This window comes from Arvicola amphibius, chromosome 18 (assembly GCF_903992535.2).
Source record: "Arvicola amphibius chromosome 18, mArvAmp1.2, whole genome shotgun sequence".
Classification (NCBI taxonomy): domain Eukaryota; kingdom Metazoa; phylum Chordata; class Mammalia; order Rodentia; family Cricetidae; genus Arvicola; species Arvicola amphibius.
Genome location: NC_052064.1, coordinates 23,641,904 through 23,657,243, shown reverse-complemented (window position 1 = coordinate 23,657,243; position 15,340 = coordinate 23,641,904). Strand labels below are relative to the sequence as shown.

General features: G+C 45.1%; 1 protein-coding gene across 5 annotated transcripts in view; it reads right to left on the bottom strand.

Moving 5' to 3' along the window:
- The window catches only part of Pms1 (PMS1 homolog 1, mismatch repair system component), a 79,498-nt gene extending 67,659 nt beyond the window's left edge, over positions 1–11,839 (bottom strand). For 4 of the 5 annotated variants that reach the window (XR_006020687.1, XM_038315485.2, XM_042054284.1 and 1 more), the window contains exons 1-2: positions 11,706–11,839; positions 3,657–3,808 (exon numbers count right to left, since the gene is read on the bottom strand). Coding sequence is in view for 4 of the 5 variants with exons in the window: in XM_038315485.2 (XP_038171413.1) it covers positions 3,657–3,788 (132 nt within the window). In the remaining variant the exon portion in view is untranslated. Of the gene's footprint in view, positions 1–3,656; positions 3,809–6,152; positions 6,237–11,705 lie in introns of those variants that run through there. The other variant, XM_038315486.2, reaches the window with a different exon arrangement.
- Positions 11,840–15,340: the final 3,501 nt, after the last annotated feature.

The following is a 15,340-nucleotide window of genomic DNA, read 5'->3' as shown; positions in this document are numbered from 1 at the left end:
AGCACACGGAATATTATTCAAAGCAGTGGTTCCCAACCTTCCTGATGCTGAGATTCTTTAGCACAGTTCCTCATGTGGTGCTGACCCCAACCATACACTTACTTTCGGTGCTAATTCGTAACTGTAATTTTGCTATTGTTATGAATCATGACGTAAATACCTGATATACAAGCTATCTGATATGCAACCCCTGGGAAAGGGTCGTTCGACCCCCAAGGGGTCTCAACCCACAGGTTGAGAACGGCTGATTTAAAGGCACAATTGGGCAGACATTCTGCAACTGTGCTCCTTGGTACAGCAGCAACTGCAGACTCTCTGGATGGACAGCAGTGTATGCACGCACACTCTTCGGCCTCACTGGTAATCTCAAACTGCAAGAGTCAGGCTTAGTGCTGCCTAACAAAGCCCCCAACTGAACCTGATGTACCCCAAACACCCCAAGAGAAACCTGAAGTTGGGAACACTTGATTCACTACTAGCTAATGAAGTGACATAGGCAGGTTTTGGGAACACTGATTCTTTGTAAAACTGTTAACATTTTTTATGAGATGTACTTGGGAATTATACCCATCTGAATTTTATCTGTTAATAAGCAAAAGCAAGATCCTCTCATTACAAAGTATCCCTATCAGAATTATGATGTCACAGTACTAGCAATAACACAAATATGTGAAAATTAGATTTAAAAAAACATATTCTTGCTTTCAGTAATACAGACTTCAACTCCTAGTAGGTAATAGGTAGGATGGACACAAAAATATAGGGTCTAACTCTATGAGCTTGACATTTAAAGAGGGAGGAAACATCCAGATTGACTGCAGTGTGTCACCAGCACTGGGGAAGCACCCAGACTGACTGCAGCGTGTCACCAGCGCTGGGGAAGCACCCAGATTGACTGCAGTGTGTCACCAGCACTGGGGAAGCACCCAGACTGACTGCAGCGTGTCACCAGCGCTGGGGAAGCATCCAGACTGACTGCAGCGTGTCACCAGCGCTGGGGAAGCACCCAGACTGACTGCAGTGTGTCACCAGCGCTGGGGAAGCACCTAGACTGACTGCAGCGTGTCACCAGCACTGAAGGAAGCACCCAGACTGACTGCAGCGTGTCACCAAAACCGGGGGAAGCACCCAGACTGACTGCAGCGTGTCACCAGCGCTGGGGAAGCACCCAGACTGACTGCAGCGTGTCACCAGCGCTGGGGAAGCACCCAGACTGACTGCAGCGTGTCACCAGCGCTGGTAGTTCTCCCTAAACCTTTCCCATCCATAATTTCTCTTTTCTTCTCTATTTTCTGGTTTTTAGAGACAGGGCTTTGCTGTGGATTATGGACGTCTGTCGTTGTTTAGAGTGTTGGTTACAAGTTGTTATGGACAATGGTCAGAAAAAAAGCTAAACAAAGATTAGACTCAGGGTCTTGTTTTGAAAAGAAAAAAAAAAGGGGAACTGCAGTGGGATGATGCTTTTGTACACTCTAAGATTTGGTTTAATAAAATGCCGATTGGCCAGTAGAAAGGCAGGAATTATAGGCAGGGCAACCAGACTAGGAGAATTCTGGGAAGAGGGAAGGCAGGGAGAGCAGTCACCAGCCAGGTACAGAGGAAGCAAAATGAGAATGCTGCACTGAGAAAAGGTACCAAGTCACATGGCTACACATAGACAAGAATTACGGGTTAGTTTAAGTTATAAGAAGTAGTTAATAATAAGCCTGAGCTAAAAGGCCAAACAGCTTATAAATAATGTAAGCCTCTGTGTGTTTCTTTGGGACTGAATGGCTGTGGGACCAGGCGGGACAGAAACTTCTATCTACAGGGTTTCTCTGCAGCTTTGGCGCCTGTCCTGGAACTCTCTCTGTAGATCAGGCTGGCCTCGAACTCACAGAGATTTGCCTGCCTCTGCCTCTCAAGTCCTGGGACTAAAGGCATGAGCCACCTCCCTCTAGCTTCCATTCATAATTTCTTTTCACACACCAAAATTGTGCACAATCGGTGGTATACAGATATGTAAAATAGGTATACAAATCCAATATTTAATAATTGAAGTAATATGCTGTTATACATATAATTTTACCATTTATTAAAGATGGATACATATTTGCACACTAACAAGATAGGTGGAGGTGCTAGTTTATTTTTACATAATTAAATCATGGAGCAACATTTGCTATTTTAGAACAGAACATCTTCAATGCTGATTCTACAATAGTCAATGTTCATAACACATTTTGCACATGTATGTTGCATAAATACATTTAAGGTCTATGGTGATTTGAATTAGAATGGCCCACAGAGACTCACTTTGGGGAGGAACAGGAGGTATGGCCTTGTTGGAGGAGCTGTATCTCTTGGGGTAAGCTTCAGGCCCAGTTTCTCCCCCTGCCTCTGGCTGTGGATCAGAATGTAGCTCTCAGCTACTTCTCCAGCACCGTGCCTGCCTGCGCGCCACCATGCGCCTTGTCATGATAATAACAGACTCACCTCTGAAACCGTAACTGAACTAAATGCTTTCTAAATTGGCTACATCATGGTGTCGCTTCACATTTATATTCACAGCAATAGAAAAATAACTAAGACATAAGTTGGTGCCAGGGACTGGGTATTGCTATGACAGACCTGACCATGCTGCTGCTTGGAGAAATATGGAAAATATTTAGACCTCAGGTAGGAAAGCTGTTGAATGCTTAAAGTATTATGTATTATGAAAGTATTAATGGGCCATCCCAGTATAATCTTGGAAGACAGTGGTGCTGAAAGCAATCTGGATTGTAGAGGCCTAGCTCAAGAAGTTTCAGGAGAATAGTAGTGCTATTATCCAGGCAAATGCAAACCTGCCCTCTCCCTTGGGGACCTGGCAGGGGCAGAGTGGCAAGTCCTGCACACCTCAGGTAGCTGCTATGTCACTAGGTAGTCTGTACGCAGGTGCAAGGGTCCCTTTAAGAAACAATCCACGCCTATTCCTGTTCTCTCTGCCATTTCTCTAAGGAGGCAGATTTCTCTCTCTCACACTCAATGCTTTCTCCTTTAAGCTCCCTTGTTTACGTGGTCACTTCACAGCCACAGAAAGGTGTCTAAGAGAGGCTACTGCAGAGACTGTGAGGCAGGCTACGCTAATCCCAACCCAAAGTTCAAGTACTGATTGTTTTATGAAAATTCGCTCACTAATATAGAAAATTAAAAAACCTAACATCCTAACACAATACAATAATTTGCATGCTGAGGAATGAGAGCAGGAAAAATATCTAGTCTTTGCTTTCATAATTGAATGTGTATGTGTCTATAAGAACAGGAACCCTAGCATGTAAAGTAAGAATAATTCACCACATACAACAGTCTGAACTCACGGTGAGATGTTATAGGCATGTCCGGCCGCATCACACTGCAGGTGTGTACTGTGTTCAGAGGCGGGCTTTAAGTCATACAAATAACCAAGAAAACAGACATTTGGCTGAGTGTTTGGGTGAACGACCCTTATCTGGCTTAAGCTTTCTCTGTGATTTCCTTTAGTGTTACTATAATCTTGGTTTAAATTACAATCTACTCTTTAAACTGTATTCCAAATGCCCAACACCTGGGCATGAAAGTACAGCAACAATTTATCAGGAAAACCTGTCAGGTCCATTTTGCTGCCCAGGCCTTAGCTGCAAAGGCGCGGCACTCACCAGTTTCACGTCGATGCTGGTGGCTCCAGCGTCCAAGGAGTTTTCGATGAGTTCTTTCACAACACTGACCACTGATGTGATTATCTGGGAACTGGACAGGAGGCGAACTGTCGCCGCAGGCAACTGCTTCATCCTCGCGCTCAGCAGAGTAGCTGGAACAGAATCACAAGGTGTAAAGAGGAATTGTTAACGTTTCTGACGTACGGACCAGATGATAACAACAGGCGATTAGGAGCTGTGCTGAGGAATTATGTATGCAAGGTTTGACCGTAAGCTGACACAGTGTGAGACAATGAACTTCCTACTAATATCCTTAGAAGCAGGTAACATTGCCACCTCCATTTTATAAGATTACTGAGGTATGCAGGAGGAACTAAGTCCATTCAGTTATCAAGACACAGGGCCAAGACTTTGTACAAGAAGTCCTAAAGCATATGTAATTAGTTTCCTCTCACAGCTGCACAACAACTCAAACAGCTGTAAAAATAAAAAATACCCAGAAGACTTTCAGGTAAGAGGGCAGACTGGAAGCTCCCTCCGTGCCAGTGAGGCAGAAGCACAGGAGAAAGAAGAGAAGGGAGCAGACGTGGAAGGAGTTGGAGAGAGAAAGGGAAAAGGAGGAAGTGGTGAGAAAAGGATAACAAAGTGCTAAAACAATCAAGATAAAAAGATATAAGTGATTAAAGACTTAAGTGATCAAGGCAAGACAGACTTTATCAGCAAAGAGAGAAAGAGAAAAGCTTTGGGAGTTCACAGTTAATGTCAGAGCAGCATCCCGAGGGCAGAGAAGATGGGCACCGCTGAGAGGTAATGCCAGCCAAGAGGCAGTAGTCACACAGGGCTGCCCACAGCAGGGGAGCGGAAGGAAGCAGGCTCACCCAAGCCCAGCTACTCACCAAGACCCTCCCCGATACCCCGAAGGTATTCAAAACCAAAGGATGCACAAATCGTAACACAGAAACATACTAGAAATAAGAGCAACAGCACTCCTCCAAAGGACCACACTGAAAGCGCTGGGGTTTGAGGTTCACAGGGGACCCTGAGGCAGACTGTCCTTTTGAGCAAGAGATTTATTCACAGAATTAACACCATGGAAAGACAGCGTGGCAGGCATGCCTACGAGAGTTCAGACTCACAAGGCATGCGGAGCCCTTTCTTTATAGCGCTGCTTAGACAAGTCATTGAAATTTAAAATTCAATGAGGAAACTTGAGAGTTAAACTATAGTACACATCTAATGGTTCATCACTGTACACGAATATTCTGTCCAACAGACACAGAGAACACGTTCTCACCAGCCCGCGGAACCTTTGCTAAAACAGACAACACTGTCGGCCACAAACTGAGATTTAAAGAGCCAAATAATCTGCTGTCTTATCAGACAACAATGGAAGAAAACTAGAAATTAACGGCAACTAGAACTAAAAAAGTTGGACAGTACTTGGAAACTGAATGGCACATTCTAGAACGACCAGAAAGCAGAGAGGAATTTTTTTTTTTTAATTTTCTACAATCAAATGAAACAAGTCACAGAACAATTTTGGGGGACTGGAGAGGTGGCTTAGTGCTTAGAGCACTGGCTGCTCTTCCAAAAGTCCTGGGTTCAATTCCCAGCACCCACATGGCAGCTCACAACTGTCTGTAAGTCCAGTTCCAGGGGATGTGATATCCTCACACAGACATATGTGCAGACAAAACACTAACGCGAATGCACATAAAATAAAAATAATAAATTAAAAATGCTTCTCAGTTTAAATAAATAAATAAATAAATAAATAAAACAATTTTCAAAAGAAAGTTTAGAGCTTTGACAGCTTACATGAAAACAGGAGAGAGATCTTCAGTAACTAGCAAAGGATGCGCCTTGATGTCTTAGAAAAACAGAAACAAACCAAACCCAAAGGAATTAGAGAGCAAATAAGGACCAGGCCAGCAGCTAATAAAAGGCTGGAAAAGTCAATGTGCAAAGTCAGAGTTGTTAATCTAAAAAAATAAACAAGATTGACAAAGCCCTAGCCAAACTAAAACAAAGAGAAGATTCTAATATATGAAGTTAGAAAGGAAAAGGCCCAGTGAAGTCCAGAGGATCAGTCGGGTAGACTCTGAAAACTGACTGTGGTGGTTTGAATAGGAATGTCCCCCACCGGGTGGGAGCTGGGGCACACCTTTAATCCCAGTACTCGGGAGGCAGAGGAAGGCGGATCTCTGAGTTTGAGGCCAGCCTGGTCTACAGAGAGAGCTTCAGGACAATTAGGGTTACACAGAGAAACCCCGTCTCGAAAAAGAAAATAAATTGAATGTCCCCACAGTCGCAAGCATTTGAACACTTGTTCCCCAGCTGGTGGTTTCAAGGCCATTCTGGCCTCCTCTAACTTTGATGTAAATTATGCTCCTTGTGATTGCCTTTTAAAGCGCTGTACCCCTGAGTTCGGGCACCAAGAGGCTGGCACTAGCCCACGCTTGATAGCAGGAGTCATCAATTAAAAGGACTAACTACCTCACGTGGGTCGTCTCACCACCACACGGGTGCTGGAATCTGAACCTGGATCCTCTGCAAGAGCAGCAAGTTGCTGTTAACCTCTGAGCCGCAGCTCCAGCCTGGGGAAGGGAAAGAAGGGACAGGGAAGAGGTGAATACACTGTCGTCATGAGAGCGGGAGTGTCAGCTAATGGAGGGCGGGCGGAAGGGAAACAGAAGATGAGCAGCAGCTGGGACTAGCGAGGAGGAAGAACTGAAACAACAAACAACGTAGCACACGTCTGGCGACAATGACACAGTAAATCCATTACTTCCAGGCAAACTTAACAAATAAACAAGACAGAAAATCTACAAATAGTGCAAGTGGGAGAAAATGCTGTTTTTGTTTTTCTCTGCCCACGGGTTTGAGTATAACCAACATGGACAATTCTGGTTTCCTTCCTACTGAATTCCAACCACCTGCAGGAGTCACCAGCTCCAAGCCCGCGTGGGAGAGCTCCATTTCTCACCCATTCCTCTGTCCTCACACTCAGCCCCGCCCTCACGAACTCAGCACCCAGACCCTGTTCTGAGCTCTTCCAACGCGAACTGCCTGTGACCTCTAAGTGCGAAAAGGAGGCAGTGTACACACTCATGATTTTAATATCATTTAAGATGTGTAAAATAAATGTAAACATTCTCACGTCCAGAGCTGCTTACTGACCTTCCCTTCATCTGCCCCACGGTAAAGGACAGAAAGCCAGAAGTAACTAGGAAGGTTGGTGCACAGGATTTTCTGACAGTGAGTCACTAGGGGGCCTCGCTTGCCCAGAGGCCTTCAAGCCCTCACCCCCAGGCTGATCACTTCCCGCAGCAGTCAGGCACTCTGTTTATTCAGCTATCTTTTGTGTCTTTACAGCTTCCAGGGCCTCAACTCTGCGAATGCGGACCATTGATCTTGGAAGATGTTTTTTGTTTTTTTGGGTTTTTTTTTTAGGTAGTAATGAGGGATAAAAACTGAGTGAATGGGCATTACGTCCCAAAAGTTGGGCAGAAATTTTTACCTCAAATATATTTCCTTAAATAGCCTAGTCCAAACTCGTGGTATCGGATCACTGAGTCACAGGGCAGTGGAACCATGGGGACAGGTGAATTTTAAAAACCTCTTTAAAGAAATCACCACTTCGCTGTCAATAGTTGAAGAATGCTAAGAGCTGGTAAAATAAATGCAGCATGATATATGGCTGGCTGGCCATGACCGCAGGATGCCAGCACCTTAGGGTGTGGATCTCACAGCTTCCCTGGCGCCTCCTTAGTCATGAAAAGGCTGTGGCGCTCCAGAATGCCTTTCTAGACCCCCGGGCTCTTTCGGATTGGCTGTCAAGACTCTCGAGCAGCTTTTAATACAAATTAGTCAGACCCGAGACATGTCGAATTACTTCTGCATTACTAGGTCTAAAACAGGTCTCTAAGCATGTTGTGAAGAATCTCTGCGCAGGCTACAGGTCCTGCATACGATGAACCAACATGCAGACAAAACAGAAACAAGAGCAACAACAACAACAAAAAAAAAATCCCAAAATTTAAAATGAAAATTCTATTAATTAAAAGACACACTGGGAGGCTTCTGCTGTTGCTGGTATGTAGCCCCGCCAGGTTGGAATTCATGGAGACCAGGCTAGCCTCTAATGTGCAGAGACTCTCTTATTTGTACCTTCTGAGTGTTAGAATTACAAGCGTACGTACGACAAAGAGGGAGCTTTATATCTGCCTTCATTTATGCCTAGCTTCAGAAAATATTTTGGGACAATAACGGTTACCTTGACAACATGTAATTCCTCTAGAAAGTAAAGTTTTGGTTTTTTCTGCGGGTTGGGGGAGAACTGTTTAAAAAAACAAAAACACCTCTAAGTAACTCCACACAACTAAGTACATGTTCATTTGAACTGAACCTATAGAAGTTAATTTTAAACAAAATGATAATACAAAGCACAAAACCCAAAGGTCAGCTAAGGGTTCTTTCTCAGGCCGTGTAAACCCAACTGTCATATAAAAAGCTACAGTAACTGCGCAGCAAGCAGGAGGGGCAGGCACGGTAACAAGTACACAAGGGTTTTAGCGGTGATCTAGGAAGAGGCTAACTTTCTAGGTTCTTACCAGTCACAAGTATTTTTTGCTATACGTAAAGAAGGCAAAGCTGGTCGGCACAGTAGAGAAACAGACCAAAACCCAAAACCCAGGTCTTAGCATCTTTACTACTGAAGCAAACTCAAATTCCTCTGCAAAAAAAAGTTTTCACCTATAAAAATGGAGACAATGACTCAGTGGTTTGCTGCAAGGATCAATTGATGAAGCAGCTATAAAAACAGGCATGGGAGAGGTATGAGAGAAGACAGATGAGGATGGGGGGCGCCATAGTGAAATCAATTACTTTGTGTGTTAGCAGAGATGAAAAGTAGTATGCGTAGCAGGACATACACAGCTATCTACAATCCTAAACTTGGAAGGCTGAGAAGATGAAATCTGGGCTTAACAGCAAGATCCTATTGCAGGGAGTCAAATGTCATATAAATAAATGGTAAAGGCCTAAAATGCAATTATTATTCTGTGGTTGAGGAGACTGAACCCAGGGCTTTACACACGCCCTTTTTCTTTCTAAGACAGGGTCTCACGAAGTTGCCAAGGCTAGTCTTGAACTCACTCTAGTGCGGGCAAGACCTGAATTTGCCTTTCTCCTATCCCCACCTTCCAAGGGGTGGGACTCCTAAGCCTTGCCATCAGGACAGACTGAAAATGTACCATGTTCCGGTGTGGGATCATAATGTAGAAGCAGAGTGGGAATTCTTTTCTATTACTAACAATAATTTACTGAGTTTCAGGGTAAACCGTCTGAAGGGAAGTAAGTACCTATACCTATCTCTCAACAATTGTTTGGAAGTCTCCAGGGCTTCCAAACTTTCTCGCTTTGGGAGAACACTAAACCTCTATTATCATAACATTCGCACAAATTAATGCTATCTATCACAGACGGAAAGTGTCTTCTGTCTCCAGCCTCACACATTAGACAGTATGACAGCCAACAGCCCCATGGAGAGCTATGAGCACTTGAAATGGCTAATAGACAATACTGTCCTTCAAGTGTTCAGAATCTCTCTTATTCTCTACAATGTTTCAAAATGATTTTTTTCCAAATCCCTAATTTTACCCCAGATATTCTAATAGAAGTTTACAGAGATCATGACAAGTCACAGCATCTGGCCGCCATCCCATTGTGTTCAGCGGTTCCATAAAGCAATTCTCTCCCGCCTTGTCTGCTCTGCAGTATCAGGTCACACCTGTGTCCTGAATGCTTCTGTTCTCTGGAAATGAGTAACACAAGTAGGACCCTCTGGGATACATTAGATCATGAGGATGAAGGCCTCAGGACGGCAACATGAGCGCTCACTGAGGAAGCCCCGGAAGCTTCTTGGCTCCTCTGCAATCAGCGACAAAGAAAGGAGATGCCCTCTGTGACTCTCAGAAGCCAGTCCCTCAGCAGCTACAGCATCTGCCTGGATCTCAGACTTGCCTGCCTCCAGAGCGGTGAGCCCCTTCCCGGTGTGCGGTCCTGTGTCCCGACAGCTGAGACAGACACCACCAACACCCTTTCGCCTCCCTTTGTCCCGCCTCCCTACAAGCCCACTGGCCTGGAAAGCAAACACTAGCCAAGTACTTTCCCCTAGCCCTCCACTGCAGCCATTCTCTCCTTTGCTGTGTGGCCAAGCTTGAGGAAGTCCCATAGCTATACTGTTACAAACTCCTATCGCCAAATCATTTCTAAACCGTTGCCAAGCAGCATATAGCTACAGCCACCTTTGCAGAACTCTCCTCTGTTCAGTAAGGATCTCTGAAGGAATACATCCTTTCCTTGGGACCTATGCTTTTCCTTTGTGTCGGTATTTAGGGTGAAACTCGGGTCTTTCGTATGACAGGCAAGCGCTGAGACGCCATTGCTGTATCCCCAGTGAGTGACCACAGATATTTCTATCTATCTGTCTCTGATAATTCCGGCTTTCTTCCCAGGAATATGAGCATTCCCCAGCATTTCTCCCCTGTTCTTAGATGACTCAACACCCCAACCTAAATCTGTATGGTCACGTGACCTTGCTCTTCCCAAGAAGGCCTTTCTAACAATAATCGTCACTGCTGCCTCAGGTAAGAGTCTGTAAAACAGACCATATTTATCACTGTGTCTCTCTCAGGCTTGCCGCTTAGCTTGGCTGTGGGGTCTCTACTGGTGGTCCTCACAGTCGGTCAGGAACTTCCATTTTCCTTTGTTAGCAGAATCTATCTGTACCCCACTTCCTCTTAATCACTTCCAATGTCGGCCACAGCAATCCTTTCTGATCACCCACTGGAATGACCCCTATCTCTCCCACACTCTTTAAGCACTCGACTTGCATCACGCAGAAGACGCTTGTCGAAACCTTATCCTAAACTATTAGGTAGTTTTGACTGTAAGGAATCACACAGTATGTATCTCCAAATGCAAAAAAAAAAAAAAAAAAAAAAAAAAGGAAGAAAAAAAAAGAGAGAGAAATTACAGTACTTTAAGCCTGGTAACCAGTCCATGATTAATGCAGAGACGCTAAGAATAATTTTACTACTAAGTGCCTGCCCTCCTAACAAGTTGAGAGTCTCAACTCCCTCCAACTGTATGTTCAATACTACACTCCTAGACTCCATATCATCCCCCAGCCCAGTGTACCTCCTGGTCTTTATGCCATCCCCACTCCAGTGTACCTCCTGGTACCCACATCATCCCCCAGCCCAGTGTACCTCCTGGTACCTACATCCTCCCCCAGCCCAGTGTACCTCCTGGTACCCACACCATCCCCCAGCCCAGTGTACCTCCTGGTACCCACACCATCCCCCAGCCCAGTGTACCTCCTGGTACCCACACCATCCCCCAGCCCAGTGTACCTCCTGGTACCCACACCATCCCCCAGCCCAGTGTACCTCCTGGCCTCCACATCATGATGCATCTACAGAAAGAAAGAGACTCGGGAACTTAGAATTTCGGGAGAAAACAACACATCTGAAACACAATCCAACTGTTCCACAGACCCCGAACAAATACTAGACACTACACATACGTGCAAAGCCTTCTGCCAACTTTAAAAGGTTTCCCAGGGTTATTTCTGAAGTAAATTATCACAAACTTTTATAAATACAAATCATCAAGGCGAAGAAAATGTCATTTCAACGATGATTCGGAACGAAACTGAATTGACCAAGTCTTTTCCTCTCCTTCCTCAATGAGATGAACTTCTGGTATCCATATTTCTTCAGGTGGCACTACACGTGACTTTCATCAGGGATAAACACAAATCGATAGACTTTGAGACAAGACCCAGCATTACAAGCCGCTACACTCTCTAACAAGACCAACTTTCTGGTCTTGCACCCAAGAGTCTGAGTAATGAGCTCCCACAACTGCCTTGCAGCCCCGAGGGCTTGACACACATGCGCGCGCCTGGTCCGCCCCTGGCCCCGGGAGGCGGCTCCAGCCCCCACGAGCATCACCGTGCGTGCCCGACCGCCGTGACACTACCTTCTAGCTCGCGCGAGGTGAGGCATTCACCACCCTCAGCGACGTGCGGTCAGCAGACACCGAACCGAAGAGTTCACTCTGCGAGACGTCCCCGCCAACATCCGCAGCGCGCGTGCGCGTGCGTGCGCTCGGCGGGACGGGCGCTCACGCGCCTCTCGGCCCCGCCCACCGCGGGGCGTGGGGATTGGCGCGTCCGGCAGCCAATCGGCTGCGGGTGGGCGCGGCTTGGCAGGCTGGTGCGGCGCACCGGTGGCGCCCAGGCGTGGGGACGTAAGTGGCGCTGTCGCCGGGCTGCTTCTGAGCTGTGCGGCCCTCCGGGAGGTGGCGGCAAGTAAGCCACATGGCTCCGGGAAGTCGGGCGGTCCCGCAGCAAGCTTCTATACAAAGTATGATCTAGCTCACTTCATCCTAAACACAGCTTCTCTCCTGAGTGTACTTATCCCCAAACGCCCCAGCTGCATGGTGTTCGGATCTCTGGAATTAGTTAAGTGTTGAAATTTAAGTTGCTGCAACTGAAGGAAACTCGTAGAGCTGCCGTGTTTCCAGTAAGGGAGGCGTAGTTAGCGAGCCGCACTGCTTCTGTGATGTGAAATAAGAGGTATTTACAGCGGAGGGCCAACCAAGTACTGGTCCTTCATAGGCTGGCTGTCTTGAGGTGCAGAACTCCAGTAAGGAGTCATCTCATTATCTTTTTCATTACTTTTCTCCTTTGTCTGTTACCCATTAAATTCTCTCTCCCCCGTGTGTGTGTGTCTGTTTTCCGCTTGTGTCACAGTGTCCATGGAGGGCAGAAGAGGGCATTCTCTCTGGGATTAATGGGCTATCTATGTATTTATGTGGCTGGCATTCACTTCCTCTACAGTTATGCTGTCTTGGTGTAGAAATAGCTCCCAGAGATCCAATCTGCTCATTGTGAACACCTCCCTGTGGTGTCACCAGCAACATAGGCAGAACCTGTGTCACAATGTGCAAGCCTCCTGTGGTGCATGGAACTGGGGAAACTTGAGTGATGGAGAAGAAACACGGGAGAAAGCTGCAGCATGAAAGTGGGCTGTGGAAGACGCTGCCATCCGTCAAATTTTGTGTAAGCCGCAAGCTGAGAAAAACAGATGGGTATAGTCTTCTCATAAGACTGCACTCAGAAGAATATGTATTCACTGTAACTAATGGCATAGATGTCTCTCAGTTTCCCTTGCTGTTGCCGTGATAAAACATCCTGACAACAGCAATTTAGGGAAAGAAGAGGTTGTCTCACAGTTTCGGGTAATAGTCCAGAACCGTTAGGAAAACAAGGCAGCAGAAATTTAAAGCCTCTGGTCACGTCACATCCACAGTTAAGAACAAGGAACACGTGCACACATGATTGCCAGTGTCAGCTCAGTCTCCCCGTTGTATTCAGTCCAGGGCCTAGCCCTAGGGAATGGTGCCACCCATAGTGGGCTGGGTTTTCCCATACCGACTAATGTGATCAAGACAATCCCGTTAGCTAACCTTATCTAGGAAATTTCTCACTGAGATTTTGCCCCATCAGGTGATTCCAGATTGTGTCAAGATAATAATTAAAACTAACCATCAGAAACTATAGGAAAAAAAATACATCAAGCAGGTAATTAAGATGATATTCTTATGAACTTCAAGTATCTTTATAAAAATTGGAATGTGATTTTTTTTCTCAGACTAGATATAGTCTTTTGTGCCTAATTTTGCTTTTAATTTTTTTTGAATGTTTTTAACTCTCACTTTTAATGGCAGTTTTGCATCATGCATGTACAAGTATGTAGAAGTAAGGGTCCTCTAGAGGAACAGAATGGATAAAACAAATCATCTATCTGCCTGGCTATCTATCTGTTTATCTATCTATCTATCTATCTATCTATCTATCTATCTATCTATCTATCTATCTATCATCTTTGTCTGGAAATGGGATTTATTAAAATGGCTTACAGGCTGTGGTCCAGCGAGTCCAACATTAGCTGTCCACCAACAGAATAATCCAGTAGATGCTCAGTCCCTGACACTGGATTTCTCAGCTGATCTTCAGTATACACTGCAATCTAGAAGAAGTTAGGTTCTAATGCCCGTGAAGGACAGCAAGGTAAGAGCAAGCAGGCAAGGAGCAGTCCTCCTTCTTCTATGCCCTTTATATAGGCCGCCAGGAGAAGGTGTGGCCCAGGTTAAAGGTGTATCTTCCTACCTCAGAAGATCCGGATTAAAAGTGGGACTTCCTGTTTCTCAAGGTTTCATTAAGAAAAAAAATGCCTCACAGGTGTACCCAACCACTTGGGTTTTAGTTATTTCCAAATGTGGTCAAGGTGACAGCCAAGAATAGCTGTCACAATGCACCTAATCACCCAGTTCTTTCTCCCCTATCATTTACGACTAGAAATTAAACCCAGGATTCCAGCTCTGATTTGTGTCACCAAAAGTGACAGGTAGTCTTTTGAAGCAAACATTTTAAGTGTGTCACTACTGTAATTTGGTTGGATTTTAAGAAACAGGTTCTGTTATTTTTAGATGTGATAATGACATTGTGGTCATCTTAAAAGCCCTTATGCAGATACATAATAAAAATATTTATGAACCAAATGATGTATCCAGGATTTGTTCCAAAATCTCAATGGTGGAGGCATTGGTGAGATATGGATAAAGTAGTTTCCAAAGGCTGTTGGTCTGGAATGTGGTTAATGGGCACCGGTCTTTGTGCTTGAGTGTTCAGAGTGCTCTATTATAAAAAGCATTAAGGTATTCAGTTTGGCTGTCAAACTCATTGGACAGAACTCTGTCCTTGCTGTGGGTTTTGTGCTGTCTGACAGTGTGGACCTCTTAGTGCTATCTCAAAGAGCCCTCTTTATCTCCTTTCCAGCTCAGCTACCTTCCCCACAATCAAATGTTCCTACCACTCACCCTTCAGTCATAAGGGTAGGGTGGGAAAAAGGCTTCTGATCTTGGGACTCTCCCATTAGGACTGTGAAAAAGCATTGTCAACAGAAGGGAGAGTTCTTACCCGGTAGGATGGAACAGAGCCACGCCCCTTCCCCAGCCTCCAAGAACAACTGCATGAATCTACCAAGACATAAAGCCGACAGGTTGAGTAAACACATTTCAAGGAAATATGACATTCTACTGTTTTATTTTCATTGAATGTCTCAGTAGCAAACAGAATTCTAATTCAGAAGAATCCACGTGCAATTGCTATCAACCATGACGGACTATATTAAAGGCCCCTGCAAGCAATCCCAACAGCTTTTTGGATGAACTGCATAGATTCCAAGATTTTGAAATACTTGCCACTTGAAGAATATGGAAGTTGCTTTTCTGTAAGATTTTGGAGGGGACAAGCCAGCGAATGGTTTGGGGGATAACATCCACTGAATCTGCTGGTACACAGGCATAAAAAAAGGGCTGGTTTTTCTCTTTGTTCTGGATAGAATTTGATGTTCTCCTGATGAGCTCTTGGCTCTGGCATCTGATTGGTTGGTGGGTTTGGTTCTTCTGATTCATAATGATACTGTCTTCCTCCTTACGTGCTTCTCTCCACTGTGTGAGTGACTATAATTTGAACACTGAAAGAACTTTCTCCACAAATCAGAGTTAGCCTTCCTTCTTTCTTTGACTTGTGGGTATACATAAGACTT